Here is a 27,330-nt window from a genome sequence, read left to right as displayed (position 1 = left end):
TGTATATATATATATACATATATATATATATATATATGTATATATATGCATATAAATTTATTTATTTTTTGTTTGTTTGTTTTGTTTTTTTATTACGTAGCATAGGCAAATCGATGATTTTTATTTGTTATGACCAGGAAGATGTAATATTTTATGTAAATATAAAATATTAACCTGCTAGGTTCTTTATTGTAATTATTCAGAAAATTCTAGGATTTAAATCAGAAGATCTGGGTTCTTTGCTTTCTCCTCAACCACACTTTGTGTTATTACAAGAAAGAGACAGATTTATAAAAGTAAGAATTTATTTTACAAACAATTTAAAACATGACTAATTAACTAAGCATTTACTGTGATTGGATGTAACTAAACGTGATGAAGGAACCTATGTGTGAATGCGATGTCAGTCAGCACTTCCTTATCAAAGTAAGCTGAGTTCTGGTGAAAAGAATTTGGTTTGCTCTAAGCTATAAAGTTGTTGTCATCAGAAGAACATCAGACGCAATCTGTCATGTCTACTTCACCCGTTTTTGAGAGACCCTCTTGGTGGATCCGAAAGTCGCAGGGGTCGGCTGATCTCTGGCACCGGAGGGCTGTAGAATACCGTGGTACCAACTCTTCAGTCCAGAGATGTCTCGGGTCACAACAGCTGGATGGAACCGTGCGTCTGGCGGACTCTTAAGGAGTCTAACAATATCAGATTTGTTTCTGCAGGAACTGTTTGCTCATCAGCTTTGCAGGTGCAAAAAGGTTTTGATGACGTGTCAAAATCTTTGATGGTTAAACAGGTTTTGCTACAGGTGGCTGGTCTGAGCGATTCTCTAGAACTGTTGAATCACTCAGGATGATCCAGTTTTAAGGTTTTGATGTTTTGACTTGCACAGCCAATCAGAGGCTGACAAGTTTGAGAGATGTTACCAAGACAACTCAGAAACACGCCTTCTTGATACAGGATGCTCTGACTGGTTTAATTTGTGTGTCAGGGTTTAACTTAACCTCACTTGTTATTGTGTGAGTGCAGGTGTGAGGACCTCGTCGTCTAAACATGTTGAACACATGGCAGGTTCTAGTAGACAAACATAACATAACATAACATCCATTCAGTGGGCACAGATTAATGAAGCATTTCATTATACTATAATGATTATAAGTAGTAATAAACAAATGTTTATTTAATGATTATCTAGATTATAAGTCATGGAAGAAGTTCATATTGATTTCGGAAATCATTCTTGAATTTAGCAATTGATTCGAGCTGGAGTTCTTCCTTCTGTGGAGGCAGACAGATGGGACCTTGGGAATAGGGTTGTCACGGTAACCGGTATAGCGGTAAACCCCGGTAAAAAAGTTGACAGTAAAAATAACCGTCCAGTTTTTAAAAAACTATATTATCTCGGTGGGTTTACCGTGGCCGCGGTTTCGGCGCGATGACCCTTACCAGCCACCGTCGCTTCAGCTGAAGTTCCAGCGGTGCGCACACGCACTTTTTAATTTGCAACGGCACCAAAACTTTGAAGCTGAAATAATGGCCGAAGGAGGAGACGGCAGCGCCCAGGACATCCAACAGCCCTCAAAGAAGACTAAATCGGAAGTATGGGCATATTTTGGATTTCTGAAAAATGCTGAGGGACAGTTAATAGAAGACTGCTATCCCGTTTGCAGAACGTGCAGGAAACAAGTGTCTGCAGAAGGCAGCAACACTTCAAATCTCATGGCACATCTGCGTGACCATCACCCACGTCTCTACAGCCAGTGCAAGGTAAGTTAACATTAGCATTTTAGCTTAAATGCATGCCGTGAGGACTTTTGGTTGAGGGAGAATGCAACGAGTCACTATATACTGCAGCCGCAGCGTCCTCTGGCAGCATTTAATCCGTGTCACGGACACCCTGTTGCTGATGAAACATCTTATTTGTTGATGATGAAGAGAAATATACAATTAGTTCCTTGTCATTGATTTGTTTACTTATTCAATGCCATTTATACTTGAACATTTGGATTTGATTACATAGTGTAGTAGTTATTTTAGTAATTTGTTTAAAGTGGCTATTTGTTTTAAATACATATTTTTTAAGGTTGACTTGTACAGTGCTCAAGTCAAGTGTGGACTGGAGTTTTAGATTTTCATTTTGATAATGAAGAAAACAAGTATATGAGAAAACAAGTGGTGTTTCTTTGATTTGTTTACATATTGTTTATGTTTTGAATGTTTGGATTTGTATAATTTAAACCTGCACTGACTACTGTAACATGTTCCAGAAAAATAAGCTATTTGTTCCTTTACTTGTGAAAAGTTGCACTTTTGCTAAGGCTTTGTGTTATTTTAGGTTTAATAAACACTGTTAAACCTTTTCAGAACTATTTCAGTTTGTGTAGAACAGGACTATCAATGCTTTCTGAACATATGCAACACCGTTTAAAAAATACCGCGATAATACCGAAAACCGTGATAATTTTGGTCACAATAACCGTGAGGTTAAATTTTCATACCGTGACAACCCTACTTGGGAAAGAACGTTATTGTTTATCTTTCAGACTTGCAGTCAGTGAGTCCAAGCTGGTATGAAGGCTGGCTCATTTAAAGGGAACACATGCAGTGTTGTGCTCCTTTCTGACCAGATGTTGAATAGATGTTGAAAGGTCAGACTGTCCTAAACTGACCAATGCTGGACGTTACAATTATTTTTTTTTGTTTGTTTATTTTTTTATAAAACCTCCCTGAGGCATTTAGAGGTGTAGCAGAATGAAGGTACAGTTTTCATTTAAAAGCTATATTTTAATCTTTTAAAATCAAATTTTTATTTGATGGGCACAACACTGGCTTTATGTTTACTTCTACCACCAATAGAGGGCACCATTGCGGTAGGCCAAACAGTCCGCTTCAACTACCCCTGACTGCGTCCCGGAGATCGGGGGGGAGCTAAATGTGGGTGGGATCAAACGTTTATAGGTGGGCGGAGACAACTATTTGACTCCTGCTCCTCTCTCAATGGAACCGGGAAACCGCTATGCTGTGTGTGTGCTATGCTGTAGCCGGGACAGAGGGAAGTAGCTGCCAAAATGGAGGTAAGCTAGGTTTTTTCTTTCTCCGTTTTAACAATATCGAGGACTAATGTTGGGGCGAACGTTTAGTATTAATAAAGGCTATTTTTAGACATTTATTTCAATTTTGTGTCTTTACTGTTTGCACTGTTGCTTTTATACAATAGCAATACTGCTTAGGGTAAAAAAATTAACAATAAACAAAAACCTTCTTAAAATTAAACTAAAATATAGGCAACAAAAATTATTGTTAAGGTTCTAATGTCAAACCAGATAGATCAGGTTATATTTTTTACCATTTGTTTAAAAATATAACCGATCTTCTACCAAGTGCCCACCCAGTGTTTTGTCAAAATATATTGGTAAAGATATATAGATAAATAAATGAAAACTAGTTCAATAATTTTATTTTATTTATTTATTTATTTATTTATTTATTTTTGCTGACAGTGCCGTGAAATAGGTATTAATTTTCTATATGGCTTTAGAAAGATCTTAAACAGACTTAAATTTAAGTTGAAGAAACCTGTAGGAACACTTTTATAGCTTTGGGGAGATATGTTGTGTGGTCATGATTACTTTTTGGTGGAAAATATATTTTACAGGGGGAAATGTTAGTTTTTTTTTTAGCTTTTTATGTTCGTATCTGGGTTCTACACCTGATGGGCTTTATTATTATGGTTAGAGTGCTAATCTGATATGTGTAATTATATGAACCTTGACTTAAAGCTCCTTTATCAAGTTTTAGAACAATATTAATATCTGGCACAATCTACTGTTGAGGGAGAAATACTATACATTACATAGGGAAAATATGTTAGTTTTGTTTTTTAATCGTTGTTACATGCTAAATGTAGAATACGGAAAGAATGGTGTAAAGCCAATTTTCCTAACTAGCAACTAATTAGTAAATGATGTGACTTAAGCAGACTTAAAAAGGTGTCATTCATAACATAATAATTAGAGGAGTGTTTTTCAACCCTGGTACTCAAGGCACACTGCCCTGCATGTTTTTGGAGTTTCTGTGATTGAGATGATTGCAGTGAAGCAAAAGCTTGTTCATCAGCCATCAATTGAAATCAGCTGTGCTGAAGCAGGGAAAATTAATTACAGATTAATTACAGATCATACATAATTAATGTAAAATATGTTTTAATCTCATGACAGCAGTCATTTTGATATTGTCTATTTTTGATTAGGAGAATTCTCTGCTTGAGGACACCTTTGAGGCAGCAAGGTGGTGTACCACAAGGTACTTCAAAGGAAACATTTCCCTTCCCCAGGTCATCACCATGGACAGGGAAGCTTGCCGGAGGGCAGTGGAGAGGTTATGCGAAGCCGTTTACAAGAAGGGACACAGCAGACTGCACTTCTTGAGGACGCTTCGGTCCTTCAATGTCCGTAGCAAGATGCTGCAGATCTTCTACAAGTCTGTTGTTGAGAGTGTAATCTCTTCAGCCATCGTCTGTTGGGGTAGCAGCATCAGAAGCAGGGACCTGAAAAGGCTCAACAGCCTAACAAAAAAGGCTGGTTCTGTTCTGGGGACGACTGTGGAACCGCTGGAGGAGATAATGCAAAGAAGGATTCTCCAGAGAATCAAGAAAATGATGGACAACCCTGAGCATTCTCTTCACAAGACTGTCCGACAACGGAAGAGTGTCTTCAGTCAGAGGCTTCTTCAGTTTGGCTGCAACACTGACCGCTACTGGAGATCCTTCCTGCCAACAGCCATTGTAATATACAATAACTCTTTGATGACTTTATTATTATTATTATTATGAGCTAATACAGCAAACAATTTCCCTCTGGGATTAATAAAGTATTTTTGAATTGAAATGAATTGAATTGAATGCTTCTGTGATGGCCTGGATGAAGAGGAGATGAATGATTGCAGGGAACCGTTCCTGTTCATGTTTAGTTTTCAGTCAGACTATGAGGAGTTCTGCAAAGAAATTGTGGACAAAAGGAAGATGAAGGTGTTTTCTGGCTTTGAAATGCCATAGTACAGCGGTGTCAAACTCAGTTTTTGCATTCTGTTTCCTCCTTACATAGTTTTTTGTAGGTTCTCTTTTTTGTGTGCTTTTTGGTTCATTTGTTTGTACTTTTTTTATTCCTGTGTTGGCTGTTGTTTGCTCTATTAAATTTACCTTTTTGAAGAATTTAGTCTGCATTCTTGGGTGTCTCACACAATGTCTCATCACCCCGCCTTAAACCCTAGCGTGTTTTAAGAAGTATCAGCACAATTTAAGCCTCTGGTCCTCTTAATGTAGCTGATATAACTGAGTGTACAACAAATTTACCCGTGTCTGTCTACTACTACTGTTTTACACTCACTTGGGAAATGACTATTAAAATAAAGGCAGCATTGATAAAATAAGCTATTAAAATGGTTTTGACAGGTTCAAAGGATAGTCTATCAAATGCTTGAACCTTTTATATAGGTACCAAAAGTATAGCTAAAAGACACAAATACCTATGTGCTATAAATACACATACCATGCACAAAAGTAGGAAAAAGAATAAAAATATCAAAACAGATTGGATCAAAAATGGCGCCTGTTTCATTTAACTTAATTATCTGCCCTTTCTTTAAAATTATCATGACATCCAGCAAACAAGTAATTTGATTACCAGTGTTGTGCTTTACATGGGTTTTGTGGGGTTTTAGGGCTTTTTAATCCTTAACTCAGGGGCTACTCGTGGTTTCCCAGTTCCATTGAAGAGGAGCAGGAGTCAAATAGTTGTCTCCGCCCACCTATAAACATTTGATCCCGCCCACATTTAGCCCCGCCCCGATTTCCGGGAGGCAGCCAGGGGCTACTCGTCCGCTTGACACAGCAAGGCTGGCCTTGTGGAAAATTGCTGATTCGGAAAGTCAAGCAGCTGCTTCTGAGCTCAAAAGAGGTAAAAGATCTTAAACCAGAGTAAGTTTATGTGAAGCCTACAACAGATGGACCCAAATAAATCATTTCACGTATCGGCAGAGAAACCGGTATCCCGATGGCTGGAAACCTTGTTGCAACTACAATCTCCACACACTAGATGCCACTTTGGTGTTCGTGCTCCATGTTCAACCTTTAAACTTCTGTTTAATAGTAATAAGAATACCACAAACTGAGGCTGAGAGGTGTTAAAAAAAGAGTGATATTTTGACTTTTTCTTAGGTTGTAATAGTTGTATGATCAGCAGTTTTATTCTTGACATTTTCAGTAGCTCCTAGAATGAGCCGTTTCAGGGCTCTGTCACTTTCTTTAATGGCAGCACAAAAGAGCACAAAAATGGAGAGTATTGCATAATGTGTCCTCTTTAAAGCATTTATGGTCCAGGTGAAAATCATATCACCTGTAACCCTTGGTCCTTTTGGTTGACCATTTGCTTATTTAGTTCCTGTGTCTTAATAATAAACATACCTATTTAACCAGAAAAAACAAGCACTCCCAGAGCTACAAAGTGATTCTTTTTGGGCCAAAAAGATACATAAATATTAAAATGTCCTTTGATTTTTAGATTCACTTTGAGCTAAATTAGGTTAAAAGATGAAAATGTATTTACTGAACAAGGTGTTTGCGTTTTTCTAATATGTGTCAGGCTGATCAGACTGGATGAAGGAGACGAACAAGGTGAGACGTTTAACAGTTTTATTATTTCTCTGGTCGTATCTCTGTGAGGAAGAAACGATGACTGAGATGAGAAGCCGGTCACGGCGTCTTCCATATATAGCCTTGCTTGGCTGTGACGTGGAGGGAATCCCCGCGAGGAGCACGCTGGGAGCTCCCCACGAGGGGCATGTCGGGAGTTGTGGTCCGAAGGTCAGCCGGGAGATACCTGAGTCCTGACAGGACCCCCCAGTCCAGGGACGGCTCCAGAAGTCCCAGCGCGACCCCGGCGGACCCAGAAGTCAGAGATCAGGGAAGGGTCCAGGATGGACCGAGCCGGCTCCCAGGAGCGTTCCTCGGGGCCATAGTCCTTCCAGTCCACCAGGTACTGCCAGCCCGAACCCTGCGGCGAGCGTCCAGGATGCGCCGGACGGTGTAGATAGGCTCACCGTCGAGGAAGCGGGCAGGAGGCGGCGCCGGAGCCGGAGGCGGGAGAAGGGAGGACTCCACGTAGGGCTTGAGCCGGGAGGTATGGAAGGTGGGATGGATGCGGAGAGTAGCCGGCAGCCGCAACCGGTACGTGACCGGGTTGATGACCCTTTGGATGGGGTATGGGCCGAGGAACCGAGGGGCGAGTTTCTTGGACCCGGCACGGACCCGAAGGTCAGCCGTGGACACCCAGACCTTGTCCCCAGGAGCATAGGAGGGACCAGGACGGTGTCGACGGAGATGCTGGTGAGCATAGCTGGTGTTAGCTCTGGTTATGGAGGCTCGTGCTTTGATCCAGGCGCTCTTGCAGCGTCTCACCATGGCTTCCGCTGCCGGAACGGCGACCTCGGGTTCTTGGTGGGCAAAGACCGGGGGCTGGAAGGCATAGCAGACCTCGAAAGGGGACAGCCGAGTGGCAGATGAGGTGTGAAGATTGTGGGACAGCTCCGCCCAGAGGAGGTATTTAGGCCACTGCGAGGGTTGAGCCGAGACAAAACAACGAAGGTACCGACTAGAGGTGTGAATCTTCACTTGTCTCCCGATTCGATTCGATTACGATTATTGGGTCAACGATTCAATTCGATTCGATATCCCGATGCATCCCAATGCATCACGATTATTTTATATTGATTTGTTTTCATCGATAAATAGAAGATGTCAGATAATTGCTTTTTATTTTTTTTAATCAAAAACGTAAGTGACACAACCTGCCATCCCTCAAAGGCTCTCCATTAACAGGTTAGGGCAAACATTTTAAACATTTAAGAAGATTTAACAAAGTAAAACAATCTGTTTCCTCGTTCAACACCACTCCTCAGGCTGAGAAAAACACGCTTTGCAAAAACTCACAAGATATAAAAAAAGTACTGAAAACCTACAGGACACATAATGTAATAATACAATCCATAATGGGTTCATATATGAGTGTTTAATGTCTCCGAGCATCTCTAGAGTCAAATATTTATGCCACAGTTGAAGGGTGTCAGAAATAACATCAAATGAAATGTTTGACTTAATTTCATTTGAACCCAGCGGTTCGTTTCTGAAATGTTGGAGAATGAATCAAGTTCTGTTTGATGCAGAAAACAATAAAACATAAAACAAATTCTAAACGTCCAATAATATTTAAGATGTGTTTTATTCTTACTGACAACACCAGCAGAAGGCTGTGGGCTGGATTAGGATTAAATTACCCAGCTGATGGATCTCTTTCACTAACCAGCTAACTACAAACCTTTCCACTAACCTGTCCTGTGTGACCCTCACCATGTCCATGCTGTCTCTGGAGGAGCAGATAGGAGACAAGTCTCCTGTGACCTAAAATGGACCAAAGCTTCCTCCCAGCTTCTCTTTAAGCTGAATTTAACATCAGTTTATCTTCATGAAACAAAAGAATAAAGTGGAACAAGAACTTCTATCTTCTATTTCGCTCTCCTTTTAATTTCTCCGTGTCCCTAAATAAAAGAGACAGACGATCACGCTGCAGCCGCCGTCATTGACCCCGCCCCCTCCCCAAGACCGGATCTCCCTACATTACAACAAGCAGTGGCGGTTCTACATCGAATTACTCCCCGGGCGAGGCCCCCTTTGAGCCCCCCCCCCCCCCCCCCCCAACCACCCCCCACCACCACCACCACCACACCACACCACCCCACCTTCATGAACACACGCATGTTTCCTACAAACAGGCATGTTTTATTAGAACGACTATTGAACATTCATTTTTCTAAGTTGCACATATTTACATTAATTACTATGAAGTTGTCAGAATGTAAAGCACTATACATTATATACTGTATCAAAATATATAGAATCAAATATACAAAAACAAACAATAACTAAATATTAAGAATATATGAACATAATAGATAATATTCTAAATAGCAAAAATATTTCACACATAACAAACTAAAGATAATCACTACAGCATTGCACTTAGAACAGAAAACACAAACTAAAATTAAAACCTAACCTTGATGCAACGTCATCAATAATGTCATCATATGAAATCTGCTCCCCTACTGAGTGATTGATACTAATCAGAGCCAGGTGAGTGAGCCGCCCCTGAAACAAAGTTGACCTCAGGTATGACTTGATCAAGTTTTGAAAAGCTCCTCTCAGCTTGAGCCACAGTGACTGGCAGAGCAGTCCAAAAGTTGGGGTAGATCTCCAATAGATCTCATGATCCATAATATTTTAGAATTGCCTCTGAAATTGTAATTTAAACTGACATAACAAACTGTAGACTACCAAAAAAGCCAACTTTTACAGAACAAATCATGTAAAAAATAATCAGTGCAGTCATCTGCAATAAATAAACAGGATAGTTAGTGGTGACTGGGGTGTTTTCTTCTGCTTGTAGAGTTGTTTTATTTATTATTATGTGAACATGATAAGCATGTGTTTGTTGTTGTTCAGGCAGGCCACAGGCTGCAGTGAGCATTTAACAAATCCTAGTTTGAATCAGTAAAAAACGATTCAAGGACTTTTTTCGAACCATTTGAATATTTGTTTCAATATTTCAGCCCTATTAGGTCTGTTAGCAATTAAGTGACCGCATTTACCCGTTAAAATCCCAGTTAACTGGTTCAAAAAATTGAAAACATGCATCATGAGAGCTACATACCTTTATCTTTCTCCTCTTTTTTCTTTTTTTCCCCCCTGAATGGGGCACCTGGTGGTTTTAGCCTTTTTATGTTCATCTCTTCTGTTTGGCTCCTGACTCAGTAAGTTTCGTTTAGTCAGGACTAAACAATTTGACCTTGATGGGGGGGGGGTGACCACAAAATCGTTTTTGTTTTTCCTTTTTTTATTCGGCCATTTCACACAATTCAGAGAAACCTGAAAGAATGATAGGCCTGTGTTTATGATATTATGAATGAAATATGGAAGAACGTTAAGATGTGATTGACTTTAGCCACGTTAATACAGTTGATTCAGCCCCTGCACGCTCATTCATTTGGGAAAGACGCAGAGGTGAATTCCCCCGCCGCACCCCTCCCCTTCCTGTTCTTCATACACACACGGAGCACGTGAACGTTCTCAGTCAGCAGGAGCGCCTGCAGCTGCAGGGGGCGCCAACTTGCTGTTTCCAATCCAGACACTGTCATATGACAGATAATAGAAAACCTCGGTGCGGCGCAGATTTCCTTTTTTTTTTTTTTTTACTCCGCGCTTGTGCGCCCCTTTTGTGTCATGAAAAAATGCCGCCCCGGGCAACTGCCCTGTCTGCCCGTGCCTAAAACCGCTACTGACAACAAGCAGTCTGACTGAGCGCTTCCAGGAGAAATAATAATTAAATTAGGAAAATAACGCGTGTTTGGAGCATCGGTTTGGAGGAGCGTCCTCCGATCGTCTCTCTTGTGTGAGCAGACAGTCTCTCTCTCTCTCTCAGTCGCTGATCGAGCGAGCGGAGCGCGCCGCACGACAACCCGCTCAATTAACTTAATTCACGGCCCAAATCCAACAGAACCGGTCGGGCTGATTTGGTTCCGGTTCAGTCTCAGGTTACAACTCTAGGCTCAGCCCTGCAGTACCACATTAAGGCGGAGGTAAATGTGGAGGACGCTCACTCTGACAGATTTGGATGCAGCGCTGGTACTGCCGTTAAAAAAACAAAACTACATTCCACTATAATCAATTATGGCGTACTCTTCTACGATGCAGAATCGTTTATGTCCGCATCCCGATGCATCGATTATTTGATTATTTTCCTCAGCTCTAGTACCGACCCAGCTGTTGGTTAGCCCGCTCCATCTGGCCATTGGTCTGCGGGTGGTAGCCTGAAGATAGACTGACCGATGCTCCCATCAGCCGACAGAAAGCTTTCCAGAACCGGGCCGTGAACTGGGGCCCCCGATCCGAGACCACGTCGACTGGGAACCCGTGGAGGCGCACCACGTTCTCCAGGAACAGTTCCGCTGTGCGTTGGGCTGAGGGGAGACCCGGAAGGGCGATGAAATGGACAGACTTGGAAAAGCGGTCCGTAACCGTCATGACAGTGTTGAGGTTATTGACCGGCGGGAGACCCGTGACGAAGTCCAGCCCCACGTGGGACCAGGGGCGGCTGGGCACCGGAAGAGGTCGGAGGGCACCAGCCAAGGCCTGGTTGGGGTTCTTGGAGCGGGCACAGACGTCACAGGCGCTGGTGTATTCTTTCACATCCCTCGCCATGCCTGGCCACCAGAGGGCTCGCTGGAGGAATTTAAGAGTTCTGGAGAAACCAGCGTGGCCAGACAGGCGTGATGAGTGGGCCCAGGACAACGCCTCGCTGCGACAGGCTGTGGGGACATAGAGGCGACCCGCGGGGGTCTCTGGAGGCGCGGGGTCGTCCCGGAGGGCGTTCTGGATAGCTTCCTCCAACGGCCACCTCAGTTGGCCCAGGAAGCGGTGTTCCGGGAGGATTGGCGCTGGCTCGGACGAGGGCGTGGAGTGGGTGAATTGGCGGGAGAGGGCGTCCGCCTTCTGGTTCTTGGCTCCCGGGCGGTAGGCGAGATGGAAGTCGTAGGGTTCAAAGAAGAGGGCCCAGCGAGCCTGGCGAGGGTTAAGCTGCTTGGCAGATTTAATGTGGGTCAGGTTCTGATGGTCAGTCCAGATCGTGAAAGGCCGAGTGGTGCCCAGAAGCCACTGCCTCCATTCCTCCAATGCCCATTTTATGGCCAGTAACTCACGGTCGCCCACACCGTACTTCTGCTGGGTGGTGGAAAACTTCCTGGAGAAGTAGGCGCAGGGATGGAGCCTGTCGTCGGGCCCGCCTTGAGACAGGATGGCGCCGGCGCCGACGTCAGAGGCGTCGACCTCGACCACAAAGGGAACTGCAGGATCTGGGTGGCGGAGGATCGGGGCCGAGGTAAAGCGGGTGACCAGGTGGCGGAAGGCCCGAATGGCGTCGGGAGTTAGATGAAACAGCTGGCCAGGGGAGCCTGGTCGAGTGAGAGAGGTGAGAGGGGCTACGAGGGTGCTATAGTTCTTTATAAAACGGCGGTAAAAGTTGCAGAAACCCAGAAAACTCTGCAGTTGTTTCAGGCTGGTTGGCAAGGGCCAGTCCTTCACCGCCTGGATTTTCTGAGGGTCCATGGTTATCCCTTCGTCTGAGATCATGTAGCCCAGGAAGGATATGGACTGCTGATGGAAGGAGCATTTCTTGGGTTTACAGTACAGGTTGTGGTCCAGGAGCCGGGTCAGGACGGCGCGAACATGATGGATGTGTTCGGCCTCGGATTTGGAGTAGATCAGTATATCGTCCAGATAGGCGAACACCCACCGTCCCAGCATGTCGCGGAGGACATCATTAATGAGACGTTGGAAGACAGCAGGGCTATTGCATAGTCCGAAGGGCATAACCAGGTACTCCCAGTGGCCGGTGGGTGTTATGAACGCGGTCTTCCACTCATCCCCGGCCTTTATACGGACCAGATTGTAGGCGCTCCGGAGATCCAGTTTCGTAAAGATCCGTGCCTGGGAGATGGCATCCAGAGCGGTAGTGAGGAGCGGCAGAGGATGGCGGTCCTTGACCGTGATCTTGTTCAGACCCCGATAGTCTATGCAGGGGCGAAGATCGCCTTCCTTTTTCTTCATGAAGAAGAAGCCAGCGGCACCCGGAGAGGAGGAGGGTCGGATGAACCCCTGCTGGAGGGCCTGGGCGATGTATTCTTCCATCGCTTTGGTCTCGGGAGGCACGAGAGAGAAAAGACGCCCGTGGGGAGGACTGGTTCCGGGTAGCAGCTTGATCTCCATATCATATGGCCGGTGAGGTGGCAGGGAGGTGGCGCGCCGCTTGTCGAACACCGCGGCCAGGTCCCGATAGGGCAGCGGCAGGTGGGGCGGTGTGGAGCCGGGGCCCCCGTCCGGAAGACCCGCCGAGGATGGAGGAGGAACGAGGTGGGTCTGGCACGAGGTCCCCCAGCCCAGCAGGCGGTTCTGGGACCAGGAAATATGAGGGTCGTGGAGACGGAGCCAGGGGAACCCCAGGATTAGAGGAGAAGAGGGAGCAGAAATGACCAGGAAATGGAGGGTCTCCTGGTGGCCTTGGGTGATCATACGGAGTGACTGGGTTCGGTCTCGGACTGGGTAGGGTTGGAGAGGCCTACCGTCCACCGAGGTCACTGGTATAACTCTCTCCAGGGGTTGTAGGGGGATCCGTAGGCGTTTTGCCAGATCTAGGTCCATGAAATTGTCCGCGGCCCCCCGAGTCCACCAATGCGTTTACGTGGAGTGAGGCCTCACCATGGAGGAGGGTGACAGGAATAAGGAGACGGTTAGTAGCGACAGGGGTAGAAGAAGACCCAGACTGAGCGACCCCAATACTCAGTGGGGCCCCCGTTTCCCGATCGTAGCGGGCAGTCCAGGCGTCGGTGGTCGGGAGAGCCACAGTAGGCACAGAGGCCCTCGCGCCACCGTCGTTGTCTCTCCTCGGGGGGAAGGTGGCCGAGCTGCATGGGCTCCTCCGCCAGCATGGGTACAGGAGCTGGCGTGGGTGAACGAGGGCGAGGCACCGGCGTCCTGGGTGGACGCGTGGATAACTTGGGTCGAACCAGAACCCGCTGGTCGATGCGCAGCGCCAGATCAACCACCTCATCCAGGGTCTGAGGCAGCTCCCTTCCCGCCAACTCATCACGGATGTAGGGTGCCAGCCCCTCCAGGAAGGCGGCCCGCAGAGCGGAGTCATTCCACTGCAGCTTGGCGGAGATGGTGCGAAACTCCGACGCATAAGCGCACACCGAGCATTCTCGCTGGCGGAGTTTTAGAAGGCGTGTCTCTGCTCCCACTTCGCTGCTGGGGGGAACAAAGGTCTTCCGGAGAGCGGACACAAACGCAGCATAGTCGTTGCAGGCAGGGGATTTGGAATTATAAAGCGCAGCAGCCCACTCCGCGGCGCGTCCGGAGAGCAGGGAGGTGAGATGCGCCACTCGGGAGCGCGCAGATGGGTAGCGTCCAGGTTGGCACTCGAACTGCATGTCCAGCATGGCGAGCAGACCATCGGGGCTCCCCGTCTCCCCGTTCCACCTCTCCGGCAGGCTGAAGTGGGGCTCCTCCCTAGGAGCAGAGCGGGTTGGCTGCTGGAGTGCAGCGATCTGTTGCTGCTGATCGTTTGCCTGTTGTTGGAGAGCCGTGAGAGCCGTGGATAGACGCAGGGTGTGGTCGGACAAGGAGTTCACCTTGGTGTTGAGCTGATCTACCATGGAACGCAGCTGCACGTTCTCGTGGCGGAGACGATCGATCTCCGTCGAATCTACTCGGATCTCAGTCATCCTGTCAGGCTGATCAGACTGGATGAAGGAGACGAACAAGGTGAGACGTTTAACAGTTTTATTATTTCTCTGGTCGTATCTCTGTGAGGAAGAAACGATGACTGAGATGAGAAGCCGGTCACGACGTCTTCCATATATAGCCTTGCTTGGCTGTGACGTGGAGGGAATCCCCGCGAGGAGCACGCTGGGAGCTCCCCACGAGGGGCATGTCGGGAGTTGTGGTCCGAAGGTCAGCCGGGAGATACCTGAGTCCTGACAATATGTTAATGCCAGTAATGCCAAATATGTGTTGGAAAAGTCAATGAAAAAATATTGTTGTGCCGTCAGTCAACCATTTTAGTCAGCACTGAAACCATGTTTTTCCTGCAATTTTTTATTGATTTTACTTATTTACAGGCATATGCTTTACTGTGTGTGATGTATATAAATTAGGGGTTAAATTGGGTCAAATTAAATCTAAAATATATTAAATCTCCATTGATCATTCAGCTAGATTTCATATGTTTTCATGTGTAGCTGCAATGCTCCACACGCTGCAGAACAAATATCTGACCTCTTAGAGGAAGTCATTTGAAATGCTAATGTTGCTCATGTTGGTGGGTGTCTAATAAACTTTATAAGGTCAGAGACGGTGATTCTACCATGTTTACAACTTGTTCCCTTGCCAGTTGGTAAACAATTTTCTTGTCAAAATAAATCTATAACAGCATTTATTAGATGGAAAAACAAACGTATTAAGGGTTTCCTGTAATCAATACCTTCAGTTTGAAGGAAGACCTGGCACATACACTTTTTTGAAGCATCGCAGATCAGCTGTGAGGGAAGTCTGTAATTTGTGCTTCTGACCACGTACTGGATGACTTCACGAACCTGAAGGCAATGAAAATGCATGCAGAGGAGTCACAGAAGGTTTGTGATCCTTAGGCAAGCTCCTCAGTGGGTAGCTAAACTCCGGTGTGAGCCTGGGCATTAACATGCCAACCATGTACCTCAAAGTCCACTTCAAATCTGCCCGAGGACTTTTACTGGGTCTCTCACCTCCCGTAAACCCCTCAAACAAATTAAAAGCAAACATATTTACTTCTCGACATTTGTGTATGTAACCTTGCAGCTGGAGGCGTTTTGTGTTGCTATGATCATTTCTGCAGAGGTAAATTTATACATAATACACTCATGACTGCAGGACAAAAACAAACAATGCAGCACCTCAGGGAGACATCCTCTGCTCTCACATTTGCATGCAGTGCCATGTTGGGCTGCGTTTCTATTTTCAGAAAGTTTGACTCTGGCAACAAAGAAAGGGGAGGAAAAAAAAGCTTCAGTGCAATTACGACTAACACAGTCCAAATACAACTCTCAGCTTCAAAGTGTTCTGGATGAGCGGCCCTGGATTTTCTATGATTTACGAGTGTGAAGCTGTGTCTCGCGCTGTTCTTTTCCTTTCAATTACACAACATCAATCAGGCTGCCAAGTGTGCCTGTAAACATTTTAATACCTCATAAATTTGGTTTACTAAAATATGTTTTTCAGCTATTTAATGATATCTTCTCAAGACCCAAACAGACATCAGTAAAAATGATTCAATAACACTGTTAGGATGTTTTACAGCTTCTCAACTCTGTTTTATTAAACAGACGTGGAATCGACTACAAAATGGTAAAGTTCAAAGGTTCAGCTTCTCGTGAAGTCATCTTGTTTAAAGCTAGGTGTTGCAGGTGACTTCTCACTGAGAATACTTGGTTGGTGAGTGCCAACATCACCTTTTCTGCCTTTAACAGGGGCAAAAGTAACAACACATTTGCACTAAAGAGTTTTTAGCTTTCAGCCTGATTTGTGCAGCACAGACACAGGAATGTAAATTAGTTCAACTGAATAATATTGTAATCAGAAAAGGCAGCTGCTTTAGGGTGTTTCATACTGTTGCACATTGATGCCTGCCATGCAAAAGTCACTGAAAGACAAAATTGAAGAGATTGAACACTTGTTTAATCAATACATCTGCAGTGGTCTCTAGTAGGAATGCACGCCTTGTTGTGCTCAGGGCAAATAAAGTTCAGAAGCACCTGTTTCAGCACAAGAGAAGCTGGAGGAGAAGCGGCTTCAGCTGACAGGACTGAGTCTTATTACCTACAATTTGGACATTTCGTCTCTGATTGGCTAACAGCAACGAACGCACTGACACAGTTTGCTTTGCAATGTTGATGTTTTTATCTGTGATTATTTTTTGTCACTGGGTCTGCGGTCTCTCTTGTTTTGTCTTAGCCTGGTAAGCCATCCTATATTTATAAAAATATAGTTTGACCTTAGACAGAGCTCAGTTGTGGGGCAGAATCTTCGGTTGTCTTTCAAACTGTCATTCTATTGGACAACGAACAACATGATGTACTCACCACTATGTATGTAAGTCAATGGGGCAGTCCACCATGCACCGTCAAAGAAGACACAAATGCTTCCTTTATACCTTTACCTTTATCTGCTCTTGACTTTAAGAAAAGCCCAAGTCTAAATAGTCCATTAGTGCAATCGTTCTAAACTATTTCAAACAAGTCACTGCCATCTTAGTTGTTTTGCTCCATCGCATGATCCATCCCACTAAACCATTAGAGCGCTGTGTTTGGCATAACACAATACTGCTTAGGGCAATGGCAGACCTACTGAGGCTCCTATGGAACGTAGCTGGACTGACATGCAGAGCCAAATCTTTTTGCTTTGGCTCCTGTCTTTCTAGATTTCTAGTCTTGGTTTATCTGACAATTTCAAAATTAAAACCCAGGCCTGACCAACATTAAAAAGGTCACTATTCTCATGACCTTGATGTTTGCAGACATGTGTTTGGATTAATTCACAAAAGATCCAAAGCCCAAAATGACCACCATGAAACAGAGAAAACTAGCTGAACTACCACTCCCTTAACCAAAATCAACCAAATCATGATAATCCTAATGGCAAATCTAATTCTGGTACAATGGCCACACAAACCCAGGTAATCCATTTAATCCTAATTACTAGCTTTTTTTTGTGACTTAATCAACCAAGAATACGATTATATCTCAATGGCAATGATAGTTTTGGACAATGAAACATCCTTCCTGCACAACCGTTGCCACGAACCCCAGAAAATAAGATTGATCCTAATTACAAGCCATCACCTGGGCCAAATCAACAAAGAGTACCATCTACTGTAATTCCAATGCTATTTCTAATTCTACATCCCCTCTGCCACAAAACCCAGAATGGACACTCACTAGTTACTGTGTGTCAGTTTAAAGTTGATCAGAGTTTCTGTTTGGAGGTCTGAAAGGTCTGAAACTGATGATTACACCAACAGATGACAATATTTCAGAAGTCCAATGATTATTTTTAATCATAGCTTTCAGCATGTAGGGATGCGTCTAGGAGAGAATAACGGTTATAGTATCGCATATCTCCTAAAACTAAACAACTCTGCAATTACACAAAAATAAGTGGTAAATATAGATAGATTTCCCATTCATTTGCATTTTGTGACCTGTAAGCAGCAAATATCACTTCCTTCAGGATATTGATTACCAAAGATGGGGAATTGTGGGATCGGCAAATCATCTGTATGCCATGTTTTTCTTCAGTTCAGCAACTAAACCAGGTGATTTCAATCAGCACAGCGAATGAACCTTGTTCAGTTGCTGAGAGCAGAACAAAATCATAGCATGGAGTTGACTTGTTGATGCCACAGTTCCCATCTCTGTTGATTACTTCCACACATGTCATGCTGCATACTGAGTATGTCTAGTCAGCTCTCAAAGGTCTTGGTCAAGTGCACTTGCATTAATAAATACGCCATTTTGTTGCCTTAAAATGACGATACTCCCAAACTTTCCAGTACTGATCAGGACTCTGAGTTTCAGTTGCATAATTCTCTTTTTATGTTCAAAATGAGACAAATAAATTACTTTAGTGATACAAATTTGCTAGTTTGACCCTCAGTCCTTCTCTTCAGTGTATTTATAGTTTGTGTGTGGATTCTTACCTGCTGAATTATTAAAGGTGGGGAAAAGTAATGTCAAGTATTATGCATGTGGACAGGATCCGCTCTGGATGCCTCTTGGAAAAGGTGTTTCAGTTATGTCCTTCTGGGAGGAGAGCCCGCAGCTGACCCAGGACATGTTAAAAGGGTGGGCTGGTCCGGGAATGCCTCGGAATCTTACCGGAGCGGCTAAAGGAAGTAACTAGAGATGGGATAATCTGAACTGCAATTGCTGCTGGTCCTAACATCCAAATGTTAAATTAGTGGAAGAAGTCGAGTGGTAATTAGAAATGTCAGCGAAAGTAAGAATTATTTTTGTGCTACAGTTTTAATCCTCATTTGAATAAGATAATTTCACAGCTGACGTGCTCCTAAAAATATTCTCTCATCAAATAAGACAGCTTTTAATGTGCAAAGAAAAAGGGGAAAATTCATCTGACATTATTCTGCAGCAATAAAATAATACATGAGCGCAGCTGGAGAGCAAAACTTCACACGTCATTACTGTTTTGGTGATTGGTCTGTTGATGGGGTGCTTGAGAGTGTAAAGCATTTGTAAAGTAGCCACAGTATGACTGCAGGAACAGCGTCTTTAATCTCTGCAGGACCAGATTGCACTCTGACTGAACCTGAACTGCCATGATTAAAAGCGGCCACTCCGGTTTGTCAAAGCTGAGAGCTGACCTTTACATCAAGAGGCGTGCGTCAATGTTAGAATTAAACAAAACCGAAAACCAGAAAGACTCTGGACTGGCTGAACCTTAGTACAAGAGCTTATAAAAATAACAACAAGGATTTTGTTCCTTTAGTAACTATTTACTTAAATGTCATTTTAATAAAAAAATTGTATCTAACTGAGCAAAAATAGCAAAGCTTTGCTTGACAATTTTTTATGGTGTTTTTCTAGTTCCAATACCAATTTTTGCCATTTCCAAATAATCTTAAAGATCAAGTTCAATCACACGTTCAATACATTTGCAGGGGTCTCTAGTATGAATGAATGAATGCCTTGTAAGTTTCTCTCCGGGTGAATAAAGTTCAGATGCTCCTGTTTGAGGAGTGAGCTGGAGGAGAAAGTGAGAGCAGATGGTAGGATTTCCTGATGTTCAGACATCTTACCTCTGATTAGCTATCACCACTGACTCTGCTTTGCAACGTTGATGTTTTATCCCCACAAAAAACAGTAGCTTGGAGGAGTTCTGCTGTGGGATGGAGTTGCTAATGCTAAAGGTTAGCTACTAGTCGAGGCGTTCCCTGCTGTTTCCTGGACGCTAAACCAACAACGTTGGTTACGTATTGTAACCCCAGATTCTATGAGTCTAGTCGCAGCCCTTAAGCTAGCTGCTATTGGAAGGATGATCTCAGCATCAGCCAATCATGAAGAGCTTAAATGTACGCCCACCAATAGTGGGCACCCCTTGTGGGTATACAGTAAGTGGAGCGACTCCACTGTTCGCCTCCGATTGCTCTTGATCCTAACAGAACCAGTGGGGCCAGTGGCTTAAGGGCTGCGACTAGACTCATAGAATCTGGGGTTACAATACGTAACCAACGTTCTATTTCATCTAGTCTTAGCCCTTAAGCTAGCTGCTATTGGAATAATGCGCAGCTGGATGGGTTTACGCCACACTGGTTAGCTCAACCAAATGGACACACCCAACATGTCTCCTTTTAGCGAGGGTCGCTCAGCCTCAACCCTGGGCTTAAAAGGCTGGGGCAGCCAGAGAGAAGAGTGGGGTTCCCACTAAAATATAATCCACAAGGGGAAGAAATTCATTCAAGCAGGGCTGATGGGATGCCATAATGCTTTCACTCAGCCTGCTGAGGTCCAAGCACTGAACGAGTGATGGAACCTGAAGACACATCTCGTAAATAATGATGAGTAATGGAACAGGTTGAAGCCCATGAAGCAGCCTAACAAATGTCTTCCATCGACACACCACTGTGGAGCGCCATAGAAGAGGAAATCCCTCTAGCTGAGTGAGCCCTGAGTGTCTCAGGAGGATCCCGCCCTGATGATGTGTAAGCGAGTGAAACAGCGTCACATAGCCAGTGTGAAAGATGCTGGGTCGACAGCGCTTGCCCAAGGGAAAAATCTCTGTAGTGCACAAACAGGCTTTGTGAGCGGCGAATCCCTGAAGTGCGTGACACATATCGTGCGAGAGCGCGCACCGGGCAGAGAAGGTGGGAAGCCGCCTCCTCATCAGAATTATGGGGAGGAGGGAAAAGTCCAGCCAATGAAATTGACCTGGATTTGAAGGAATTATTAATGTTTTTGGGCACAAAGGCTGGGTTGGGGCATAAAACAGCAGACCCGCCATCTTCCCGGATCCTGAGGCATGCGGGAGCCACTGAGAGGGCGGTTAGGTCGCTCACCCTCTTGACCGATGCCAGCGCCAGCAGCAAGGCTGTTTTGAGTGACAGGAACTTAAGTGAGACCTGGTCCAAGGGTTCAAATGGGGCTTCAGATAAGCCGCGCAGAACCACTGTTAGGTCCCACTGAGGAAATAGCGGGCGGGACACAGGTCTGTTCCTTCTGACACCTTTTAGAAAACATTTTGTGAGGGGATGATTGAAAACAGATCAATCTCCAAAACCTTGGTGACAGGATGAGATAGCTGCAGCATATGTTTTAATAGTGCTGAATGCGAGGCCCCTGTCCATCAGCATCTGCAGAAACGATAGGACATCCGCCAGCTGGCAGGAGAGCGCTTGAACATTCCGCTCTGTGCACCATTTTTGGAAAGCTGCCCATTTAGCAGCATAAGATGCGACGGTAGAAGGCGCCCGTGCACTCTGAACCGTGGCAACCACATCATGCGGCAGCCCAGAAGCCTCTAAGCGTGACCGCTCAGCGGCCAGACCCACAGCCATTGGCCTATTTCTGGAGGATGTTTGATTATCCCATCTGCCTGGAGAAGGGCGTCTGCCCTCCATGGGGAGCCGGACACTAGCGCTTGCAGGTCCGGAAACATGACGCGGACAAGCGTCTGGAGGCTACCAGAATTACCGAGAGTAGTTCCGACCGAACTCGGTCCAGGAGACGGGGAATCAGTGGGACTGGCGGAAATGCATACAGGAGCGTCTAAGGCCAGGGCTGACGTGAGAAGGCGTCCGCTCCAAGCGGGGGGTGGACCCGGGGACTCAGGGAAAACCATAGGCGACACTGAGCATTTTCGCGAGCCGCGAACAGATCCACAGAGGGTTCCCCGAACTTGATCCAGATCTGTGATATCAGTGCGGGATGCAGACGCCAGTCGGAGTCGCGGGGTCCCCCTCTTGACAGGGTGTCTGCTGCCATATTCAGGACCCCTGGAATGTAGGTGGCTTTGATGGACAGCAGGTGGACATATGCCCGACACAGTAAATCTGTGGCTACACGCAATTGTGGGAGGGATCGAACTCCCCTTTGGCGATTTATGTAGGCTGCCGCCACCTGGTTGTCTGTGTGAACTTCGACATGACCGCCTTCGAGAAGGGCAGCGAAGTGTCTGATCACATTTCTCACCGTCATAAGCTCCAACACATTTATGTGCTCGTGCGTGTGGGAGGGCCAGTGATCTGCCACCGTTTTAGACAAGCATGTGCCCCCCAATCCCAACAGTGATGCATCCGTAAAAACAGATACGTGTGACGTAGGTTAACTTCCTGGTTTGCTCTGATGCCTCGACCTTGGACCGGGCGCATAGGAGCAGATCGTCCAGGTAAAATAAAACCCTCATTCCCGCCATGCGCAATGGCTTCAGAGTGGTCTCCAGACATTTGGAGAAAGTACGCAGGGCTAGCGAGTAGCCGAAAGGGAGATGATTGAACTGGTATTGAACTCCCTTGAATGAAAAGCTCAGGAACTTCCGGTGTTTGGGAATTACTGGGATGTGGAAGTATGCGTCTTTCAGGTCTGAGCGCACGTATTCTAGAACTTGCCTCATTGTTAACATGCGGAAATGCATCACTGCCATGGAGCAGTTGAACAGGGAAAGGTCGAGAATTGGTCTCATTCCTCCCGACTTCTTCGGTACTACGAAGTAGCGGGAATAGAAGCCTGAGAGCTCTTGTCCGCGAGGGACTTGGGAAATGGCGTCCTTGGACAAAAGTTCCAGCAGCTCCAGCTCCAGGGCCTGAGACTGTTCCTGTGACATGAACGTCGTCTCCATGATCCCGTTGAAGGGAGGAGGAGCGGACTGAAAATGGAGTGTGTGACCGCAATGAATGGTATCCGATATCCATTTGCTCATGAGACAAAGGCGGCGCCATTCTTGCGCGCGTTCCGACAGCGGACACGTGTTCGAGGTCACGTGAACGACGTCTGAGGACTGGGATCGCGACCTTACCGCCGGCGCTCGCACCAGAGAATTTGGAGCGACCCATGGAGGGCTACGCTCAAAAGAGTGAGTGTGAAACAGCTGGAAGAGGCTGATCCGCACCGCGGGGTCCAAAGATGAAGAAATGCACTCCTCGATGTCAAATGGTTTTAATGACAAGGATGAAGGAGCCCTGCAGCGACATACAAAGCTGAGTGAGCAGAAGCTAATGGCCACATGAAGCAGCAGCATGGGCTGAAGAACAAAGCTAAGCAATGTGATAAAATAGGTAAATAAATGCAGCACAGCTTAGCATGCATACTGAGAATGTGACCATTACATTAGCTTAACAAGCAGGTGAAGACTTACAGATACAAGTCGAACAGTACCATAGATAGACAGCAGTGTGATGGTTGAGCAGCAGCAATCCAAATGAGAGGCAGCAGTATGTACAGTGAGGGATAGTAACATGTACGTGACTTCGGGCACGTCCCTGCAGGGGATTAGTCACCTGTACGTGACTTCAGGCACATCCCTGAATACACCTTTTTCCCTCGAGGCTTGATTGCAGCACACCCTAGTGGCCAGTGGTGACCTCTGCATCCCCCCCACCCCCCACCCCCCACCCCCACCCCCTCCCCCCAGTCCAGGAAGCCGTGTGACACACCAGCGCAGTGGACTCATGACCTAACCTACTGGGCAGTTTCAGGTGCATACCGCTTGGGTGGCCACCTTACCCTACCGGAGCTCGCTGGCTGGGAGGAGGGGGGTGATGGGCACTGTTCCGGGGTCCGCGCCGCTGGGGCAGCATCCCTGTTGGCTATGTCTGGAGGATTCGGTACTGGCTGGGCGGTGCCAGGGTTTGTGCCTTGGGGCTCGGGTGGTGTGTGTGACTGATCTGGCAGGGGTCCTGCTGACCCCGGGTTGGTGGGACCTAAGTTGTGTGTCTCGTCATTGGACGCAGGCAGGGGCGCAGCACTCTCTGGGTTACTGCAAGAGGTGGCCGGGGTGAAGGCGCGGAGAAAGTGCCAGTTGCGCAGGGTGAGGCGGCCAGACCCATCGACCCTGACACGGTATTGGTCATGTCCTAGTGACTCTACTACCACCCCAGATCTGTCCCATGCCCGCAGGCTACCGCCAGCTAGGTTCTGGTGAACCCCGCTTTCCCGACTATGAGAGGGCGGAGCAGTTGTATGTGTTCTCTCAGAGACTCAGTGGTATGGGCCATCTGAGTCTGGAGGGCCTCTTCCTTCGCCGCCCATGCCTGACGCCATAGCGGACGGATGTGAGGGTTGGAGAACTTCTCCAGCCTAACAAATGACAGCGAGTCCCTAAGGGGGCGTCCAAAGATGATTTGCGCAGGTGACAGGTCGCAGTCGAGGTCAGGCGTATTACGCAGTTGCAACATCGCATGCAGAAAGCAATCATGGTTGAGGCTCCCTGTCGGGCCAGTGTTTGAGACTAGTAGGCGCTTTGCCGTCTTGACAGCCACCTCCGCCCTTCCATTAGACTGGGGGAACCCAACCGAGGACACGCGGTGCTTGACCTGCCATAAGTGGAGGAAATCCGCTGTGCGCCCTGCCGAGAACTGCGGGCCTCCGTCACTTGACAACTCCTCGGGCACACCAAACGTGGCGAAGAAAGCCCTTAAGTGATGGATAAGCCCAATGGAGGCCCCGAGATTGGTGCCCGTGGGAGAGCTCATGACTTCCACCCAGCCGGAGAGGCGAGTGGCCAAGCAATGGCAGCAGACTCCAGTGCGTCGCTGCAAATGGACGCCATATGCACCGACTCCTCGCTTTCGGTCACATTCCATGCGCCCATGCCACGGCCCTCATCAGAGCCAGAGGGCAAGGGATACCTGGAGGCTGCGTCGGCAGCGCAGTTGCTCTTGCCAGGCAAGTGTACAATGTCAAAGCGTCATGGGAGTGTGCGCTGTTTGAGCCTGAACAGGCGAGAGTTAGTTATCTCATCCAATGTCCGGTCCCCAAGGATCTTCACCAGGGGCTTATGGTCGGTGACCACGACCAGATTGTTGCACCCCTGCGTGAAGTATCTGGTCTGCTCCAGACCCCATGCTACAGCCAAGGCCTCCCCCTAAATAGCGGCATATCGCTGCTCAGCGGAGGAGAGAAAGCGTGAGCTGGCCAGAGTAATTTTCCATCCATCCAGACAGCAGCCAGGGACACCGGAGCTGCAGGTGCAGTGCTGCTAGAGGAGGAAGTATCCAATGCCGCGCCTGGACCAGTCTGGGCGGAGGCAAGTGCGCCTCTCCATGTCGTAGATCTCTACGCCTGCCTGGATAGAGTCCACGATGGCCAGCTTGGATGCCTGAAATGCTGCCTCTAACTTGGGTGACCACACAAATTTGCATCGAGGGCTCAGAAAGGGTTTAAATGGCGCCATTATGTCACGCAGCTGCGCGTAGTTGGCCACCTGATTGACCAGACCAAACCAGCTCCTGATGTCTGTGGTCGAGGTGGCGTGGGGAAGTCCCTGATGGCTGTCAGTTACTTTGGGAGGGGCTCGATTGTAGCATCAGAGACCCTGAAACAAGCAAGATCAACGTCCCTCTCAGCAAATTGAATCTTTGATGGGTTCAGCACGATGCCGGATCGGCCAACGTGCGTCAGGAAGTCGATTGTTCTCCACCAAAGAGTGTTAAGGTCCGTGTCATAGTGGATGGTGTCATTCACGCACCTTTCCTTCCGTTCAAAGTCGGAGAGAATCGCATCAAAGCGGCGATTGTAGCCATCGCCAGACGACAGAAAGCCCTGTGGGGCTCTGGTGTAACGCCAGCGTCCGAAGGGAGTGATGAAGGTAGTGAGATGATGGTCTGACTCGCACAGGGGCATGCTGTGATACCCATTCCAGGCGTCAGTGTCCAGTCTTCCAGGTCCCTTTCGGGATCCGGCGCGCCAGGTGGAATGGTGACTCAGTTGCGAAAGTCTCACGTTTGCAGAATTTGTTAAGAGGTGAGATATCGACGGTTCTGCGGGGGGTTCTGTCGTGCTTCCAGGTGACCACCATCCGGTGGCACCAGGTCACTGGTTCGCCATACGGGACACGTTCGATGACGCCCAGGGACTCGTCCCGAAGTAGGTGGTCATGCACCCTCTGTTGCCAATGCAAAGGCAAGGCCGCCGCAGTGTGGCGCGTCGTTGGCGTTGCCGCTGGGTCAACGTGCATTTCTATGGGTGGACCTATATATATATATATATACACACATTTTGTTTTTCTGATGAATTAATCATAATTAACGCATTAAATTCCCACCCCTAATTTAGATGTATATGCATATGTCTTTTTCTTCACAGGGTTAGGGTTGGGGTACACAAAACAAAATCATTAACATTCACCAATAACATACTGTACGCTTTCTGGTCATATGGTTTAAAAAGTGACTCTCAAGGCAGAGGGCATCTGAATTAAAAGCCTCATTTGACGTTTGATTTCACATGTCAGCAATGTTCTGATAGTTTGCATTAAAATACTGATTTTGCTCAGTATTTGTTCTCAAATTTAAAAAAAATAAAAGTTTATTTAAAAAGTTTTTTGTTTTTTTGTATATTCCTGAAGATTAGTCTTGGAAAGAGGGGTCATCTTATAATCGGGGTTGTCCTATATTCGGGTCAATACGGTAATGTCGCTTTAAACAGAAGCTGTGCTCCATTTGTGGTCACAATTCACTGGCTAACATTCAGTTATTCCAGGTCAAAATAAAGTCTGATTTTAACAGTGTGTGTGTGTGTGTGTGTGTGTGTGTGTGTGTGTGTGTGTGTGTGCGTGCGTGCGTGCGTGCGTGCGTGCGTGCGTGTGTGTGTGTGTGTGTGTGTGTGTACCATGAGACTGGTCCTCCATGTGTCCCAGAGTTTCGATCTGCTCCACCAGGTCGTTTGAGTTCCACTGACTCATGCCCAGCAGAATGGCACTCTTCCCTTCTATAACATCTGCTAAGACACACAAAAACACACATAATACACACTTTAACAAACAAATAAATAAGAAGACGAGGCAAAAGCCAAAACCCATTCCTCTTTCCGCATCTCATCACAAACATAAATCTCTTATTGTTACTGAAACTCTGTGTTCAAAAATTTAGAAATAGGATTCGATTTGAACTCTTCCATTATTTTATGTTCTTGTTTTGATGGGTGTGGTGGTTTGGCCCACGTCGCAGTATGAGTTCTCATGCCAAGTGCACATGCAGCTCAACATGTGGCACGTAAACAACACAACCAAAGCACATGGCAGGAGCTGATGGAGCGAACACCAAGAGGAGTTGCTTTTTTACGGCTGCTTATGCAACAAAAGAAATTAGATTTTTGTCTTGTAGCTTTAGCTAAACACTGTTCCATTATTTTATAGTTAAACTAAATGAAGGATTTGGACTTTAGGATCTATATTTACATTTCATGGGCTCAGATGTGTGTCTGCAGGTCCGTCGCCAGGCCTTTTTAGCCTCTGCTCCATTCAGTCAGTAAACAACCTGCCATAGATCAACTGTTCAATCAACTCAATTATTAACATGTTTGAAAATGTAATAAATAATAATCAATGTAACTATTACCTTGAGCCTTGTCAATATAAATTTCAAGCACAAGAATAAACCAATTAAAGCTATAAATTACTGGTTTATGGTCAGCTT

At 46.3% G+C, this 27,330-nt stretch overlaps 1 protein-coding gene across 2 annotated transcripts in view; it reads right to left on the bottom strand.

Moving 5' to 3' along the window:
* pitpnm3 (PITPNM family member 3) overlaps positions 1 to 27,330 on the bottom strand; it is a 186,695-nt gene that overhangs the window by 95,639 nt on the left and 63,726 nt on the right. Inside the window, exon 3 of one of the 2 annotated variants that reach the window (XM_015951208.3) lies at positions 26,525 to 26,635. In XM_015951208.3, coding sequence (XP_015806694.1) covers positions 26,525 to 26,635 — 111 coding nt within the window. The remainder of the gene's footprint in view (positions 1 to 26,524; positions 26,636 to 27,330) is intronic. The other variant, XM_015951209.3, reaches the window with a different exon arrangement.

Source organism: Nothobranchius furzeri, chromosome 13 (genome assembly GCF_043380555.1).
Source record: "Nothobranchius furzeri strain GRZ-AD chromosome 13, NfurGRZ-RIMD1, whole genome shotgun sequence".
NCBI classification, from domain to species: Eukaryota; Metazoa; Chordata; class Actinopteri; order Cyprinodontiformes; family Nothobranchiidae; genus Nothobranchius; species Nothobranchius furzeri.
Note: the sequence above shows the minus strand (reverse complement) of the source record. Positions and strands in the feature narration are given on the sequence as shown.